The 19,161-nt window shown below is 40.8% G+C and overlaps 1 protein-coding gene across 1 annotated transcript in view; it reads right to left on the bottom strand.

Moving 5' to 3' along the window:
* LOC133132799 (sialate:O-sulfotransferase 1-like) overlaps positions 1–19,161 on the bottom strand; it is a 54,142-nt gene that overhangs the window by 17,710 nt on the left and 17,271 nt on the right. Inside the window, exons 2-3 of the mRNA XM_061248536.1 lie at positions 3,624–4,311; positions 1,340–1,454 (exon numbers count right to left, since the gene is read on the bottom strand). Of these exons, the coding sequence (XP_061104520.1) occupies positions 1,340–1,454; positions 3,624–4,023 (515 nt within the window). The 5' untranslated portion in view covers positions 4,024–4,311. The remainder of the gene's footprint in view (positions 1–1,339; positions 1,455–3,623; positions 4,312–19,161) is intronic.

The raw sequence follows: 19,161 nt of genomic DNA, 5'->3' as shown, positions 1-19,161 counted from the left end.
GTAGAGCAGCTTCATGCTGCAGAGATCTGGATAAGCCCTGGCACTGTGAGGTAATATGAAGCTCCCATTTTCTCTAAATCCCGTGAAACCAGAGATGGAAGAAGTCCATTACCTGTTGCAATTTTTCTCTCAGACTACTGCAAGGTCCCCAGTTTACATTAATGTGTTAGAGCTAAGCGACAGCCACAGTGTGATTCTGAGCACAGGCTCAGTGGACCTTAAAGCCGTGTTCTGCAAATTATTTCTTAGATTCAGCTGGATCGAAAGCCTCCTGCCTCTCTAGGTTGCTGTGGCAACAATACCCCATGACAACATATTAATTTCATTTTTTTTGTGTGTGCTAATTTCACCTGCTAGGGGACATGCATTTGTATAGCCAATGCTTTTGAGTGTGAACTAAACCTGGCGTGCCATTAAATGTGTGTGATGAATTGAATGGATGGACTTATTGAGAATTCATAATGAAAAATGCAATATTGTCAAATGGGGGGAATGTCCTTTGAGTATTAAATTGTGTCTTTTTAATGAACCACAAATGCTTTTTTCTCAGTATAATTCACTATTATCAGAATTATGCTGCTCCTCTGTTACCGATCAATTTTCCACTCTTGTTCTCCTAGGCTAGATCTTCAGATCTTCAGTTGGCCTCCAGCCTCAAAATGGAATGAATTACTAAATTGTTCTGCTAAGCCCATTCAGAGGCTAAACTCTTGCATTACATTACAATGCCTAGTGAAAAAATATATTTTGTGAGTATAGGGCATAACTACGCTATGAATCTGACTCACTTCCGCCAAGTCCCGATTGACAGTATATTGGCTGCTTTTCTATATTTCATGCACTTGTGACTTTATTTTTGGCCTTAACTGATTATCTTCTATTTCTGCACATGTGCACTGATCACAGTGCTATGTGGGAGTGCCGTTTCCTAGCATTGACTTATTAACTCATGGGATGAGCATTCAGTTCTCCTAAAAATACATTTAGAGGCAACTACTGTGCAACAACCATTGTCAAATACATCTTCAGTGTTCTCTCAAGTAGGACGCAGCCAATAGGGTCTTCCAAATTTCAGCACTTGCCTATCACTTATTTGATCAGTTACCAGAGCCAAAGCAGGGCATAACAGTCCCAGCTCCTCATACTCAGAGTGGTCTGGTGTACTATTCCACAGTAACTACCAATCTGCCAATCACAGCCCATCTCCAAAAACTGTCTCTCTACAATACACACCCTGAATCCAGGCCAAGATTAGTGGTAACCTGTCCAGGCACTGTCTGCCTGTCTTGATATCAGACAGGCTGCTTGTACCTGAAAGAAGAACAAGGAGTCAACATACCTTTCTGAACAGGTGTCTTGACACAAGGTGCTGGTCATTTTCCGAAAGTCATAGAAAACATTCCCCCCAAGGGCTCGATTGTCTTTGTCATCCAAGAAGCAGCCGACGTAGGTTCCTTTCCGTTAAAAAAACATGGCATTTCAAAACCGGACATTCAAAATTATAACTTCTGACTAACTCAAATCAAACAATATCATACACAGTTATCATTGAACTTTTGTGCTTTTTAATGTTATTAGCTTTATCCAATAATTCAAACCTTGGTCTTTGAATAGCATTGTAGAAATTATCGTTGTAGATGCAGTATTTATAAAAATAATTTCTACATACATGTACATACACACAGTGCTCATTCAGTGAGCACTTTATTAGGTATTTATTAGACTTATTGGTCTTCTGCTGCTACAGCCTATCCATTCTGACACATTGTGTGTTCAGAGATGCTCTTTTGCATACCACTGTTGTAATGTGTGGTTAATTTGTGGCCCTTCTCCACTGACCTCTCTCATGAACAAGGCATTTTTGCCTGTTTTTCGCACCATTCTCTGCGAACTCTGTTGTGCGTGGAAAAACCCAGGAGATCAGCAGTTTCTGAGATTGTCTGGCACCAACAATCATTCCATGGTCAAAGTCACTTAGATCACATTTCTTCCCCATTTTGACATTTGGTCTGAAAAACAGCCGAACCTCTTGACCATGTCTGCATGCTTTTATGCAATTAATTGCAGCTACATGATTGGCTGATTAAATATTACATTAACAAGTAGGTCAACAGGTCTACCTAATAAAGTGCTCAGCCAAAAATCTGGGCACCCCTGGTCAAAAATCCTTTTAACATTAATATCTTGGTGAACAGAAGCAAACCTGTAACTGTTACACATGATACTAAATAATAAAAAAGGGAAACAGCCCTGTACAAAAGTTTGGGAACCCTCTGGATTATTCCCCTGAGCCCAGACCCAGGTGAATAAGTCAGGTGAATATAATTCTGGACAGAACATTTTATTCTGAAGGAACTCAATGACTTCTAAAGCATCCAACTGTGGTGGCTGCTCTGCCTGGTGTTAACAACCATGCCCAACAGTTGTCCAAGGATGTCAGAATGAAGATGGTTCATTTCCATCAAGAAGGACAAGGCTACAAAAAGCTCAACATTTCAAACTGCCTACTTCCATGGTCAGAAAATAAATGGAACATTTGAAATCAAGGCAATGTCTGGAAGACTAAGAAAATGTTCCAATAGAATGGCCCAAGACCTGGTGAGAAAGGCTCAGAAGAGCCCACATATGACTGCAAAAAAAGAGTAGCTGGCACAGGTCTACCTGTTCACAGGACAACAATACAATGTACTTTAAACAACAAAGACATTTTCAGGGACGTCATGAAAGAATAAAGTATTCATAATCGGTCTCTGCCTACATAGCAGAGTTACCAGAAAGAAGCCTTTCCTACAACCTCGACAGAAAATAAAGTGCCTCAAGTATTCAAAAGGAAACATTGGGAGGCCTGAAGGCCTGGACTGACAAAACCAAAATTGGACTTTTTGGACACCACCAAAGAAGGTATGTTTGAAGAAAAAAGTGTGAAGCCTTTGCAGAGAACACATGTGCCAACTGTGAAGCATGGAGGTGGATCCATTATGCTTTGGGGTTGTGTGGCAGCTTTGGGCACAGGAAATATTGTGATGATGAAAGTAAGGAAGAATGGATTCCACCAAATATTAAGAAATTCTAGAGGCTAATGTTCGATGGTCAGTCCAGACATTGAAGTTGAAGAGAGGTTGGGTATTCCATCAAGCCAATGATCACAAGAATACCTCGGAATCAAACATCAAGTATCTCCAGGAAAGACAGATGAAGGTTTTGGAATGGCCACCACAGTCCACAGACTTGAATATTATTGAAAATCTGTGGAGAGATCTCAAACATGCCATGCACGCAATGAGGCCAAAGAATATTTCTGAACTAGAGGTATTCTGCCAGGAAAAATGGGGAAAAAAGCGAGAATTCTTAGACTCTTAGCTGGCTACAGGAAGCGTTTGCAAGCTGTTACAGTTGCCTTGTCAGTACTAACGGAGAGGGTTCCCAAACTTTTGCACAAATTTTCCTTTTTTTATTTTATTTTGAAACTGTAAAAAATGAAAATAAAAATGTTTAACTTTGTAGCCAGGTTTGATTCTGTTCACCAATATCTTAATTGTAAAAAGTTAATTCATTGTATATTTCTTATATATTTTATTAAATATCTGTGCTTGACTGCAGTCATGGGTGGAATCGGTGAGTACCTTTGTGCCCCACTTTCCGGGGCACAGGACCCCGCTCCACCTGGCTCTCCTGCTCCAGATGGTGGAACCAGCGGCGTCGCAGGAGTCGGATCTCCAGGTTCCGGGACACGAGCCAGTGTGGCCCCGCCCTGCCACGGGATGGGTCATCTGGGTCCCTCTCCCTGTTTGCTGCCATCTGGGACCGTGCAGAACCATACACCCTGCCTTCACCAGGAGCTTTGTGCAGGGAGGGCAAGGAGGGCATTGGCGGAAGGCTGGGGCCTCCCCGCTGGGAAACGACCTGTCCGGAACGCTGCAGCAGGAGGACGCTCCCTGCCATGATGTATGCCACGCCCAGGAAGAGGAGGAGCAGCTGCACCCGCCGTAGGAAGCGCTGCAGTATGTAGAATGGCTTGGCCATGACCGCTTTCTCTTTCTCCCTGTGTACCACCAGGGAAATGTCTACAGTTACATGGGAGTCCCACCTTGTCCTGTGGTTATCAGCACCTCCAACCGTCGACAATCCATCACCGAGTTCCACCAACTCTGTTCATCCAACACACCAATGTCTATGTGGGTCTGGTTGAGGTCTCCTGATGTGCCTCAGTGGCACTGGATTTGATTTAGCCAGCCTCAGGCACTGATGTTAACTTGTTGGGTCTCCCTGACAATGCATATGCCAAGCTCCCACACTGACGCTTTGATGAACCTGCAGTTCAAATGGAAGACAGACAGGTCCAAGTTAAGGCTCATATATCTCTGCAGTAAAACTGTGATGCAACTGAGAAATGTAAGAGGGCTGAGGGCTTTACTGTGACTGTGTGTCTCTATTAAGAGACAGGAAGTTTCCCCCAGCTGCCTCTGTCTTCCTTTAAAAGGGAACTGTGTTAATATTTATGACAGTGGTTTCCACATCTGTTCCAGGATATCCCTAAGCAGCTCAATGTCCATGGCACATTCCTTAATACTAATTAGCAGCTTTAAGTGAAAACCTACAGGGTGGCAGATCTCCAGGAACATCATTAGGACCTAGTGAATTATGAAGTTGGTATTAATCCATTCACACTTAAATTATATTTGTATGCTTCTTGCAACAGTAGGTTACTTATAGAAACACTGTGCTTAATTTAGTTCTCTCAATACTTTTATCTGTGCCCTTTCATCTTTTCTTGTTTCTCGGAGCCATTTTCATCTGTAAAAATGTATTTGAGACATTTCTTCATGTTCTTGACCAATAGTAATTAAGTGGTGACATTGTGAACATCAGCCATTTCACATAAAGAATACATGTCTTTGCATAAATATGATCATTTTATGAAGAAAAATATTGGACAAAAATATAAATGTTCAGGTAGGATTTCTAAGATGGCCGCAGTTTGCTGATACAGAGAGTTTGTTAACTTTTCATAAATAAATGAATTCAGTCAAACAAGTTGATTCATATTATGATATGTTGAATGCTGACCTAGATCTGCTTTATCTTCAAGTGAGACTGACGAACAGGCACACATTGTAGTGGGCAAATTATACGTGAACAACCAGTTGTATAAAGATCCAGATGTACCTGGCAGTAAAAACGAGTAGTTCTATTTTTTTTTTTTTTTTTTTTTACTTACGCCACCATAAGATCCCATAAAAATCAATGACAACTGGGGCTCAGCCATCACATTATAAAAATGGAAATGGCTTCATTAGAAAATAGCAATAAGCTGTTGCCTGGGCTTTGATCCAATGATGGGTAAGATCTTCCATAATGCTTCATAGTGAAGATGAAGGGACAATCTAAGGCAAGATGGCTCACACACCCTTAAGGGACTGATGTGAGTGATGATTAGGGACACACGGAATCTGCTGACTTTTTTGGGGTTTTCTGCAGGGTGCGAAAAGGAGTTTGAAAGTCATTCACTACATTAATCAATGTGTTTTCAGCACGTGCTGTCATGCTAAGTGTGTTAATTCAAGCTGAGAAGACCACAGTGTTGCAGGAGGTAAAAAAATAAACAATTTTGGCCAAAACTTTTGCATTTTTTATTAAATTTCCAAGAATTAAAAAAACTTTAAACAGTGGGAAATACTATTATATAAAAAGTAAAACTATATACATACACTGAACTAGAGAACTGACTGGAAAAGAATGCACATGGAGTCCATAGATCAACCATAGACATACTAAGAATAAATAAATGTGCAATTTGTTAAAGAGTTTGCGGACACAAAGGGCCAACAGTTTAATACCAGAAAGGCCAGAACTGAAGCCATTGGGCATTTGGACATTAAGATTACAGATGAAGGATTTAAGTCATTCCAATTAAATTTTGGTGCAAGATTTTTTGATGGCATGATCTTGCTTAATGCATTATATGGGTGTGAAGCATGGGGTCCTAAACTAAAGTACATTAAAAGGGATAAACAACTAATAGAGACAATGTATGCTTAATCCATTCTACTATTTGTAACAGTTTAAAATATATCATAAAATGTGGCTTCATCTCCATTTAAGTCCACATAATTCCCTCCAATTTGAGGCAACCAAAACCCAAGAGCTCAGCTCTACAACCAGTCCCCTCTGTCAGTTGGTCCAGAAATTATCCAACCAAGTTCAATCAACAAATCAATTCCAAACTGCTGACTGCTGACCGAACTGAAAAAACATATAATGATGAAGAATAGAGTAAAGTAGAGTATAAAATGTAGTGAACCAAACTATGATACTGATCAAACACTCCTACTTAGAATGCAGGAATACTGAAACAAAATCTCAAACACATATTAGAATGCTATTAGGCCTTACAAATATCATCCCTTCAACTTTCAGATACAAAGGCCAAGTACAGGCTCAGTAACCACAATCTAGCCATAGAAATAGGCAGACATAAAAACATTTATGGAAACCCATAGAAGATAGAACATGTGGTCACTGTATGACAGGTGAGGTTGAGACAGGGATGCATTTTTTCCGTTCAATATAAAAAAACAAAACAATCAGAAAATAATTTTGCAATGTGAGATTATATACAGTGTACACTCAGAGAACTTTATTAGGAACACCTGTACACCTACTTATTCATGTGATTATCTAATCAGCCAATTTTGTGGCTGCAGTGCAATGCATGGAATCATGCAGATATGGGTCAGGAGCTTCAGTTAATGTTCACATCAAGCATCACAATGAATCTGATCTCAGTGACTTTGACCATGGAATGATTGTTGGTGCCAGACAGGGTGATTTCAGTGGTATGCAGAAGAGCATCTTTGAACACACAACAGGTCAAACCTCAAAGTGGATACAGCGGCAAAACTTAAGTCAAAAAAATAAGTTGAATAAATGCCTAATAAAGTACACTGAGTGTATACTTTAACCCAATAGTTCCCATTCTGGGTATGCTGGATTTTGTTCCAACCACAGTTGTAATGCCAGAATTTCCTTTTGTCATTTTTTTTTTTTTTTTCATCTTCATCTTAAAGGTACAATAGGTAAGATTGTTTTGTTAAAACATTGTTACATTCGGGTTTTAAAATATACAGTTGACGGGCCAGCACTCTATACCAAAACATCGTATAGCTGTACAATCATCCAAGCTCATTGGTTGAAAATTGGTTCTAATTGCCTCAGCCAATGGTGTGGGGGCTTATTCTGATTGTTCGTGGGTAGCTGGCATGAACTGAAACTCTGTATACAATTGCTTATTATCCAAGCAAAGACTACACCAAAACAATACCAGTTCGCTATCAGTAGCAACAAGCAAATTAGGTGGTTACAACTGAACCTGAGCAGCGTTGCTCAATGTAATATATACATACAGTGGGAGCAATAATTATTTGATCCCTTGCTGATTTTGTAGGTTTGCCCACTTGGAACTGTGTAGAATTTTAATGCAAGGTACGGTAAGGTACATTTTAACATTGAGAGACAGAATATCACAAAATAATCCACAATAACAACATCATATAAATTTTATAAATTTAATCTCATATTTTCACATGAAATAAGTATTTGATCCATAGAACAATAGGACTTAATACTTGGTGGAGAAACCTTTGTTGGCAAGCACAGAGGTAGTTTTTCACCAGGTTTGCACAGATCTTGGGAGGGATTTTGGTCCACTCCTCTTTGCAGATCCTCTCCAAATCCTTAAGGTTCCGAGGCTGTCGCTTGGCAACGTGAAGCTTCAGCTCCCTCCACAGATTTTCGATGGGATTTAGGTCTCGAGACTGGCTAGGCCACTCCAGGACCTTAATATGCTTCTTTTTGAGCCACTCCTTTGTTGCCTTGGCCGTATGTTTTGGGTCATTGTCATGTTGGAAGACCCATCCACGACCCATTTTCAGTGCTCTCACTGAGGGAAGGAGGTTGTCACCCAAAATTTCCTGGTACATGGCCCCATTCATCCTCCCCTCGATACGGTGAAGTCGTCCTGTCCCCTTAGCTGAGAAATACCCCCAAAGCATAAGGTTTCCACCTCCATGCTTCACAGTGGGGATGGTGTTCTTGGGGTTGTACTCAGCGTTTCTCTTCCTCCAAACACGATGAGTCGAGTTGATGCCAAATAGCTCTATTTTGGTCTCATCTGACCACATCACCTTCTCCCAAGCCTCAAACTTGTACGGGCCCGGCAAACTTCAGAGGGGCTGTACATGTGCCTTCTTCAGCAGAGGAACCTTGCGCGTGCAGCAGGATTTTAATCCTTCACGGTGTAGTGTGTTACTGATGGTTCTCTTCGTGACTGTGGTCCCAACTGCCTTCAGGTCATTAACAAGCTCCTCCTGTGTAGTACTGGGCTGATCCCTGACCTTTCTCATGATCATTGATATCCTACGAGGCGAGATCTTGCGTGGAGCCCCAGACCGAGGGAGATTGACGGTGACTTTGTGTTTCTTCCATTTTCTAATAATTGCTCCAACAGTTGTTAACTTCTCACCAAGCTGCTTGCTTATTTTCTTGTAGCCCATCCCAGCCTTGTGCAGGTCTACAATTTTGTCCCTGATGTCCTTAGATAGCTCCTTTGTCTTGGCCATGGTGGAAACGTTGGAATCTGATTGATTGTGTGGACAGGTGTCTTTTATACAGCTCACTGATTCTTGAGAGTTGGGAAAAAACATGTCCTACATAGAAAAGTCTAATTTATATTAAAAATAAGAAATTCATCATGATTTACATACTTACAAAGTTAAATCTAAAGGAACTGTGTATACCTATGTTATTTTTTAGCACATCTTTTTATCTTTTTTGGGGAAATTTGTTTAAATGTATGGTCTGTGGTTAGAAGGTCCATGTTATTGTACTTGTCCTCAGCAAGAGGTCACAATATTGACCAGTCCAAAAAAACTTTAAAAAACTCTGCAATTGTGAATACATATATATCAAATAAAAAAGAAGGGCTATAAATATATAAAACAATGCATGAAGTGAACTCCATCAGATTTTTTCATGAACCTCATTAAATCAGGAAATGGCATGGTCAGCTATATTCCTTAGGACCCCTTTTCATCTCCCTGCCTGTGCTGAATGCAACACTACCACACATGCTCTGGTAAGTTTTACATTTTTTGATATTTTAGACAAACAATGTCAATATTCCTATGGTCACAGCTGGACCATGTCAACACCATCTCTCCGTTATGATACGTTTTTTTAAACCATAGTGGATTGAATTTAAGCATTTTAGTGAGGTTATTGAGACAGCTAGCAACTGAGGAAAAACTAGCTAGCTGCAGTGTGTACACATGTTTTGGAGGGAAAATACAAGAGCCAAATCTGGTCTGATGATTATTTCTGTGTTTATATTGAGGTGTGGGTTTTTTGTGTCCATGGGGTGTCGCTGTGACATTACCTGGGCTCACCTGAAGTCTATATAGGTGTTGTCTTCACCTGAGCGCAACAGGTGTTTGACCCCGGAAGTTGCAATGGTCTTTGACCGCTTCGGTACGCTATGCTAAGCTAGCGATTAAATGTTTGGTGCGTCTTTTGTTTTGTGTTTGAACCATGTCATGCTGTAGTCACAATAATACCACGGAGGAATAAATGGACACTTTCCGCACCTGAAAGACAGCAGTCGGACTACCTTTATTCACACCAACAACAGCCATATCGCAAGTAACATAGCAGCGCGTCAGCCAGGCTGCCCGGTGGTTAGGCATCTCAGTAGCTTATAGTATTAGACTAAGCTCCTATAATACATGCCCTTACGTCAACTCCGTCAGACATCAACTCCGTCAGGTTCTACGTCTGACGGAGTTGACGTGTAAGCTGACGGAGCAGACAAATCCACCTATAACCTCTTAATGTGCTAATATTATATTATTTGTGAACATAGTAAAGGATTAAAATGTTATTTCAGGGTTTTATTTACACATAAATGTACACATGTAAATGTACATGCATTACATTATTTAACCATACTGTATAACCTACACTTCTGACTTGTAGAGCATGGGCAGGCTGTGGTCTGCTTATTATTGTGTAACTTTCCCAGCACTTATATATTAAATAAAAAAGCCAGATTTTGTAGATTTTCGCAACATCTGGTTGTGAAACTGAATATTACATTGAATGGCGGCCTCTGTAGAGGGACCCACTTCTATGTATTGTATGTATGTGTATGTATTGTATGTATTGTAGGAAAGCATGGCTAGACAGAAATTGTCAGTTGAGGAGCAAAGTAGAAGAAATAGAGAGTACCAACGAAAGAGAAGAGAAAAAATCAATAGTGACCAAGAGAGCAAACATGACATGCAAGAGAAGGAAAGACAAAGGTGGAAGAAGAGAGTTCAAGACAAAAAAGTAATACAAATAGGCGAGATGGGAGAAAGGGCAAAGAGGAACCAGAGAAAGTAGAGGTGGAGTGGAAGTGGAGAGAGGCACAGAAAAGGTCCAGACAGAAAAGGTCCAGTGAAGATGCAGTGCTAGACGCAGACACCCCCCGAGATAGTCCGCAAGATCAGAATATTCAAGAATGCAATGCCAGACACAGCAGACAGTCTCTCAAACAGGAAAGGGAGAGAAGAAAAACGAGAAAAAGGCATTCAACAGAAATAAAAACTTTGTAAGAGAAGCTTAAGAAGGTAACAAAGCAACTAAACAAACTGAGAAAACAAAAATGGCGAAGAAGAAAGGCTACAAATAAAACACCACTGGACTCCCCAGGCACAGAAACAAAGAAGATGCTATCAGAAAGCAAAATTAGGAATCCAAAAATCAAGAAAGCCCTTCTATTCCACAACATCCTCAGAAGAGAGCTGAAGAAAAACAAACAAACTCCTGGGCTACGGCGTCAGGAACCAGCACTGAGTGTGTCATCAGGCAAGATTCTCAAAAAGTATTGTCTCCTTCACCAAATCCACCAGTTTGGGTTAACCTACAAGTTAATGAGAGGAAAGAAACAGACAAAGAAAAAGCCAACATTCCTACAGGGTATAACACAGACTGTTCAGGATTTCTTCCTGAACTCTGCACGTGTGACAACTGATAAGACTGACACCATCACTAGGAACAAGATGAAGCGCCAGAGAATGATCCTGACAGACTCCATGATCAACCTCCACACTGATTTCCTCATTAGGAACCCCACTGTGAAGCTGAGCTATTCTTCATTCTGTGCTCTGAAGCCATTCTATGTTACAGCACCAAAAGCATCTGATCGGAAGACATGTCTGTGTAAAATGCATGAAAATGCATGCTTAATCCTCGAGGTCCTTCGACCGTCAGGTGTTGTGAAGTCAAACAAATTGGATGACAGTTTTCAATTAGTTTGTTGCTCTCCAGCAAGTGAGGCCTGCCTTCTTCGCACCTGCTCACAATGTCTAAACAAAGGTACAGTTCCAACCCAAGAGCATGTTCAGTGGAAGTAGTGGAGAGAGTTGAAGACACAGTCAATGGAATCCACATCAACACTAAGCTTGTCCAACACAACGGCAGTCTTTCAGAGCTCATCAAACTCTATGAGCAAATACTCAGAAATGAAACCACAACAAGTGTGTTTAGTGCGAAACCAGTCAAAAGCATACAGAAACACAATTGAGACCTGTGATGAAAGTACAGCAATTGTCCACGTTGACTTTTCGGAATCCTGAAGGTGCAAGTAGAAGATGCAAGATGCAAGAAGATGCAAGTATCAATCTGAAGTTCAGGCCTGCCATTTTGGACAAAATCTGCCACAGATAACGCTACATACCGGAATGTATTACATTAAGGGTGGAAAGGCAGGGTTTTGCACACTTTCAGAGTCAAAGAGACAGGATGCTGCGGCAATCTGGACACACATGGATCCAGTCCTAAAAGATATCAAGACGAAATATCCACAGGTTACCACCGTGCACTTTTGGTCTGATGGTCCAAGTAAACAGTATAATAATTATAATATAATTTTTTTCTTCTGTCTGGTATCCCACCTACACTGGGGTTTGAAAGAGCAACATGGAACTTCTTCCCCACTTCCCATGGTAAGGGCGCACCAGACGGCATTGGTGGAACAGTGAAAAGAACAGCTGACAACCTGGTCCTGAGAGGAAATGATGACGGATGGAAACACATTCTTTGAAAAGGTCTCAAACAGTCTGAAGGGCATTCAGCTGTACTACATTGCAGAAGACATGCAAAGATATGATACACTTCTCATGCAACCACTCAAACAGGTTCCCTCAACAAGACAAATACACCAGGTCATTGCACATGAGAACAGGATCCACCACAGACAACTATCCTGCTTTTGCAGCGAGATGTTGGTCTGCCAGTGCTTCAGCCCAGCTACCTTCTATTTCCATGGCTACACAGGAACAGCAGAGTGATACAAGGAGGGCAAGGAAGAAAAGACCTTTGGCCATGTTGATGGAGGAGATGGAAGGGGAAATGAAAGAGGATATGGAAATGGAAGATGTGATGGAGGAGGAGTTGGATGATATATATATGGTTCAATGACGTGACGCCTAATGTTCAACTGCATTTTTTCCCTTTAAAAAAAAGATTTAAATGCATAAAAAGATAACATATATATTTAGTATCTTTCCCATATATGTACCCACCTTAACTTTTCCAAGCTTTTTAGTTATTTGTAATTTTTCTGTTATTTAAAGTGCCAAACTATCATGTGGTGCAACCATCCAGCCATGACTGCTATTTTGAAAACTTGTTTGAAATTGCTCTAAATCTATTCAAATGTATCTTCTGCCCAAACTGGCATAATTTCAAAACTGTTTTGTAAAAGCAGAATGCAAATGCAAAGCATTTGCATTTATATTTCCATCATAATATACAAATGAACGTTGTCTGAAGATGTTCATTTTGAGATATCATCTGGCACGACCATCAAGAAAATACCATTTTGGGACTGTTATGTTGAAAACAATTCAAGGACAAGAACTGACATCAGCAGCATGCCAAGGACCCATGGAAACATCTAGCAGGTTTGTAAGTCTCTCTCAAATTTGGATGAAATTCACCTTTTTAACTGCTGGTATGTAGTTTCCACATTTGAATGTCATGTGGTATGACCTCACTTTGGTGGGAAAAATGCCTGTTTTGTTTAGGTGGCCAATTCCGTGCCTGTAAATTTTGTCTGAACTTGAAAACATCATGTGGATCCACCAGGCAAGAGCAGTTCCGTAACCTAAAACAAAATGTCACAGAGTGTGAAGCTGTTCTCCATATTGATTTCTCAGAGAATTACGCCTGTAAGATGAACACCGAAATGCAGGCTTATCATTTTGGAGGCAGTAGAAAGCAGGCTACGATCCACACAGCAGTCCTGTACCATCCATGGCTCTAAATCTTATACAACACTATCTGACTGCCTCCGCCATGACGAGCGGGCAGTGTGGGCACACCTAGAGCCCATCCTGAAGGAGCTTAGGGCAACATTCCCACAAATTGCCACTCTACATGTTCTTAGTGACGGGCCGGTTACACAGTACCAAAAACAACTTTTACCTTCTTAGTACTGTGCCTTTCCTCTCTGGATTTAAGCATGTGACATGGAATTACTCCGAAAAGTCCCATGGCAAAGATGGCATTGGTGGGGCCATAAAGAGAGATGCTGATCTCTACGTTCAGTGAGGAGGCGAGCTTCAGACTCCAGAGGATCTCTATGAGATGCTGAACAAAAAAAATCAGGCGTATTACTCACTTTTGGGTAAGCAAAGAGAGCATTCAAAAATATGACCAGCTGATTCCTGGCAATTTGGTGGCTATGAGGGGCACCTTTAAGATACACAAGGTTTTGTCTTCACAACCTGGGCAAATTAGTCACAGGGAGGTGTCATGCTTCTGCAAGCGCTCAGAAATTAAGCCATGCCCTTGTTACAAGCCAGTAACAGTTGACCTGAGAGACACCATGCACCACACTGAGAATCCCTCAAGCACTCCTGAGCCACCAAGGGAACAAGCCAGTCTTCAAGATCGATGTGGCAAGTTTGTGATTGTAACCTATGGTGAGCTTCAATATGTAGGCCAGGTCCTTAAGGTTGTGGGAGATGAAGTCCAGGTTAGCTTGTCGAGGACCCGGCCCTAGGCCCGCCTAATGAGAGATTGACGGGGGATGGGTTAGGAAGGAATGCATTGTTAACCCCTCGCACACGCCATCGAGGTGGTAGCAAGCACGCCCGTAAGAGGAAAAATATGTGGTTCAGAGATAATGAGCAGCCATACTTGTCAGCGGAGGAGTCTGAAGTCGGGGGATTTAGATTTAGGGTTTTAAGGAGCAAGGTTAAAGTTCTGACTGAGGCCATGCATAGAATGAGTTCCAGCATAACCTTGGAGGAGATTCAACATGCTGAGCGAGCAGTCAGGGAATACCCCAACCCTACAGGGGAGGAGCACAATGCCTGGCTAAAGCAAAAAGATAAGGAAAACGGAAGGGATGTCAATACCGAAAGAATATTAAGAGGCTTTAAGGGCCTTCCCGATTATAATCTGATAATTTATCGGATAGATTCAAAGGACTAACAGTGGAGGAGTTAAATGATGAATTACACTCAGCTATTAGCTGGATGTCCTTTGTAGATCCCTTAAGGCACCACGGAGAGGGGCACCTGAAGAGTGTGTTGAGATGGTGGAGGGCACTAACTTCTGGCTTGTATGAAGTCAAAGTTTGGAGAGAGTCCAAGGAGAGATTATGACAGGGAGACAAATACCAGTGATGAATAGGTTCATTGAAAAATTACATAAGAGCTAGTGTTTTTCCACTCGTATATTGAGATGGTGGAAACTCCCAACCGGAGGGGCACATGAGATAAAGTATTGGGGAAATTTCCTTTGAGGTATGAGAAAGTGACAGTGAGACAAACAGAAGTAATGAATATGGTCATTAAAAAAGTTGCATAAGAGATAAATGTCTTCCTACTCGGTATACTGGGGACATTTCTTATCAAAAAAAGGTACACTCTTATACGGAAAAAGGATATATAAGGAATAAGCTTTTAGATCTTAGGATAGCATCTTAGAATTTTGCTTCAGAAGATATCTATGGGCTGTAGAAGAGAGAGCAACGCAGGACAGCTGTAGTCAAGCTGGAGTGGCGCGCTCCCTCAGCCTCCCCCCCTAACCTCAGTGTCAGTGAGGAGAGGCATATGCTGCGGCTGCACTGCAAAACCCCTGACGTGTTCGAAGACATACCAGTGCACATCCCATACAACAGGCAGGAGAAGTACGAAGTGCAAAGTCACGTCTTTCCCAAACCAATGCAGCTGTTCAAAGAGCTCATCAACAGCAAGGAGGAGGGATCAAATCCCGCAGAAAACGAGATGGCTATATTTAGGGCATGGGTGGTAATTATAATCTATATTACTTGTAAAAGTAGGAAAAGTAGTACATAGAAGCTCAACGTTATAAGTTTCCTTTCATTTTTATGTCTTTTCGTTTTCAGTAAGATACTATAGAAGGTAGCATTATTAGGTGATTTAAAAGTTATAAGTTTCCTTTCATTTTTATGTCTTTTATTTTTTAGTAAGATACTATATACGATATAAATAAGTAGTAGACTTTAGGGGTGTTCGTGCCCATTGTATTAATGGAAGTTCAGTAGCTTTTAGCTCCGTGAAGGGGGAGCCATAAGATAAGGTAAAGGCCAAAGAAGATGATGGGTATTTGAGGGGTGTACCTTGAATTCTAACATCATGGTGGAAAGGTAAATTAGAAAGAGCTAAAGGGGTATATGTAACTTGCATGTGATCAGCAAACTGAAAGATGATATATATCCTGTAATCTGTATAACTCTATTCTTTTGATTGATTATAATAAAGTATATCTTACTATAATCAAATGTGATAAAGATTCTTTTAGAGGAATACATTGAATACAGGACATCGTATACCAGATTTGCATCACACCCTTCACTTCGAGACTGGGCTGGAAGTTCAGTAGAACTTACCAGGGCTCCAGAACGTTCGGAGTACTTGAGTTTGTCCCCGAGACACCTCATGGTGAGGTACTGCTCGTGGGAACGTGAGGTCTGAGCTCGGCAAGGGGTCCGTGGTTCACGACAAGCTGCATGCAACAGTCTGGGGATAAGAATTTGTTAATATGGCCACAAATTCCAGATGTCATTTTCTACTTCGAAAAGATGTTCACGCTGTCATCTCAGAACCCGAGCCAGCAACCTCACGCTTCTCTAAAGTTCAGAAATGCCTGGGGTTAAAGACATTCCTGCAGTTAAACATGATTCTTATCAAAATGATTTGATGATCACAAATGATCAAAATGATTTATTCCATTGTCTCTACAAAGCTCATCACGTGCGTTTCACTTTTAACGTTTGTGATGTGTAATGAAATGTTTGTCCCCAAACATTGTATAGTTGCACTTTGAGTTGAATGAAATGTTCATGAAATGTTTGTGTCCCCAAAACACTGTGTTCACTAGAAAGTTCACTACAAAGCCTGTAAAGTGCATTGCACATTTTTATGTTTGTGATGAAATGTTTATGAAATGAGAATTGTCCATGATAATTCAATGAGTTTATAATAAAAACTGGTTAATTCTGTTTTTTGTATGGAATTTATTGTGTACTAATCTTTTTACATTTTTAACTACATGCGGTCTTCTCATTATTCGGTGCGACCATCCATCATGTGGTGTAACCAATAATGGCAATAACTGTATTAAATTCAAAATGAAATATCTAACTTCTGTGGCTGAAACATTAATCACTGATACAGTATGCTTAAGTGGATACTATCTGTATACATTTTTCAGCAGTTTTATGGGTTTTACAGGAAGAAATAGGTCTATTCGCTACATAAAGAGGGAGACAGTGCCGTTACAATACACACAGTATGACAGAACAAAACACTTGGTGGTGAAATTAACAGTGTTACTTAAAACAACTGCAGTTAACCGTAAGAACATCCATAATTCTTATTTTAAAATCATTTAATGAAATAAAAGAATCCAGTTTGAGCTCAGCCTGCAGCTCATTCCAGGATCAAGGACCACTGTAGAACAAGCATGCTCTTCCATCCTCTGTACGAAAAGAGGGGACCTTGAACTGAAGCCATTTGTGCGATCTCAGAGTATGACTGTACAAAATGTACCAGTGTTGTAGCCCATGCAAAGTAAGGGATGACCAACCAGTCATGCTGTATGAAGAGCAATGATGAGTCCTAAAACTAGTTTGTGATATATCTCAATGCTGAGTGATACAGGGGGTCGAGCTTGTATAGGGTGGAGGAGGAGGCGGCCCTATAAATTGTATCACCTAAGTCAAGCTGAGGCAGAAATAGGCTAGCAACTAACCATTTTTTGATACCATTGAGAAACAGGACTTTAGCCTGTACAAGAAACCCAGTGTAAATTTTTACTTCTTTGAAAGGTGGTGAATATGACATTTAAAATGTAGATTATGGTCTCACCAAATACCTATATATTTATAATGGTCTACAAATTGAATGGAGACACCGTCAAGAGTACTAATGGAGGAGGTTGGAGCCTTAGCTTGCCCAGGAAGGAAGATCATGGATTTAGTTTTTGTTGAATTTAAAAGGAGTTTCAGATCGAGTAAGGCATGCTGCAAAGTGTTGAAATCTGTCTGCAGAATTGAAATGGCCATCTCTGCATTGGGGGCACAGGAATACATAATTGTATCATCAGCATACAGATGGTAATTGCAGGACTTAAACTGGTCACTTGTGTTGTTAATATAAATTAAGAAAAGCAATGGCCCTAGAACTGATCCTTGTGGGACACCTTGTTAAAAAGACAGGGTCGGACATGACATTGCCATGTTTAACAAACTGAGAACGATTAGACAGATAGCTGTGGAACCACTTTGCTTCCGATACCAGCCTTCAGCAGACACTTAATGAGTAACAGATGTCCACAGCGCACCTCCGACAGTTTGGAGATCTGTTGTAGATCCTCGTGGTGGATTGTGTTGTTAGGTTACGTCCGCATAAGCCTCACACCCGAGAGGCTTATGCTTTTAATTTCCTTCTTAGTGCCAGTCTGTTTTATGTATTACAGTAAGGTTAACTACACATGTTTTGGAGTTGTTGCCCTTCTTGGCGGGGAGCTGTGTGAAGCTCCGATAGCCGATGGCTCTACGCAGGAGAGCCTCGGCCCTACTCGTGTTTTTAGCTCACTTTCTTGTAAGGTCTCCCGCACAGTCAGTCCTGGGTGAGTGTCTGTTGAATATCTGTGGTTGCTGACTTTCCTTAAAGTCAAGTGGTGTGTCTCACCTCTCAGATGAGAGCTTTTGCAAACTCACCGACAAGCTCAGGGTTCCGTGACTGAGACCCCCGTTGTTGTTTGTGTACACTTCCTACCTCTGTAGTATTCCTGCTAGGGGTGTCAACGGTTAAACGGTTAACCGGTTAACCGGTTAACCGAAACTGATTTGTAACCGGTTACAAAAAATTGATAACCAATAACCAATTTTTTTTTCTCAAGGTGAAATTGTAAGCTCAGTTTAAAATAAATGCACGTTCATCACCAGGCGTATTATTGCGGTTCGACTAGCTTCAGGAGTTCTAACAAGCAGTCTGGCCATTTCAGGGGGTTTAAAATGCAAACACCACAGGGAATTGAATGCTACAGTATAAGAGTTATCAAATCATTTCTGTTGCTGTTGGTTGACTAAAGTTATGTAGTTTCCTAAGGTTCACAGAAGATCTGTGTTTATTCGTTGACACACTATTGTGTATCTACATAAAAATAAAGCAATACATCATTGCACAAATGTTGCACAAAATATTACAATACGCTGTTTACATTAAATTCACAAGCTACAGTTGTACAAGCAAGCAATCTGCGGCCATTTCAGAGGGTTAAGAATGCAAACACCGGATGGAAATGAATGCTACTGTACAATAGTTGTCAAATTATTTCTGTGTGTTTTAAATCTGTAGCTGTTAGTTCACGTAAGGCTTATTCTGTGGAGTTTGTTCATCCGTGTTTATTCGTTGACATGTGAATTCAAACTATCAGCAAACCGAACTTCGCTTTCCACTATGCAGTATCTACATAAAAATAAATAAAGCAATACATTATCATTAGGCTATTTTAAAAAGCGAAAATTCCCTGCTTTCAGCAAAAAATGGACACCTTAATCTCACCACCACGATTGTCCCACGC

Source organism: Conger conger, chromosome 7 (genome assembly GCF_963514075.1).
Source record: "Conger conger chromosome 7, fConCon1.1, whole genome shotgun sequence".
In the NCBI taxonomy this organism is placed as follows: Eukaryota; Metazoa; Chordata; class Actinopteri; order Anguilliformes; family Congridae; genus Conger; species Conger conger.
This window is presented reverse-complemented; position numbering and strand designations above follow the sequence as displayed.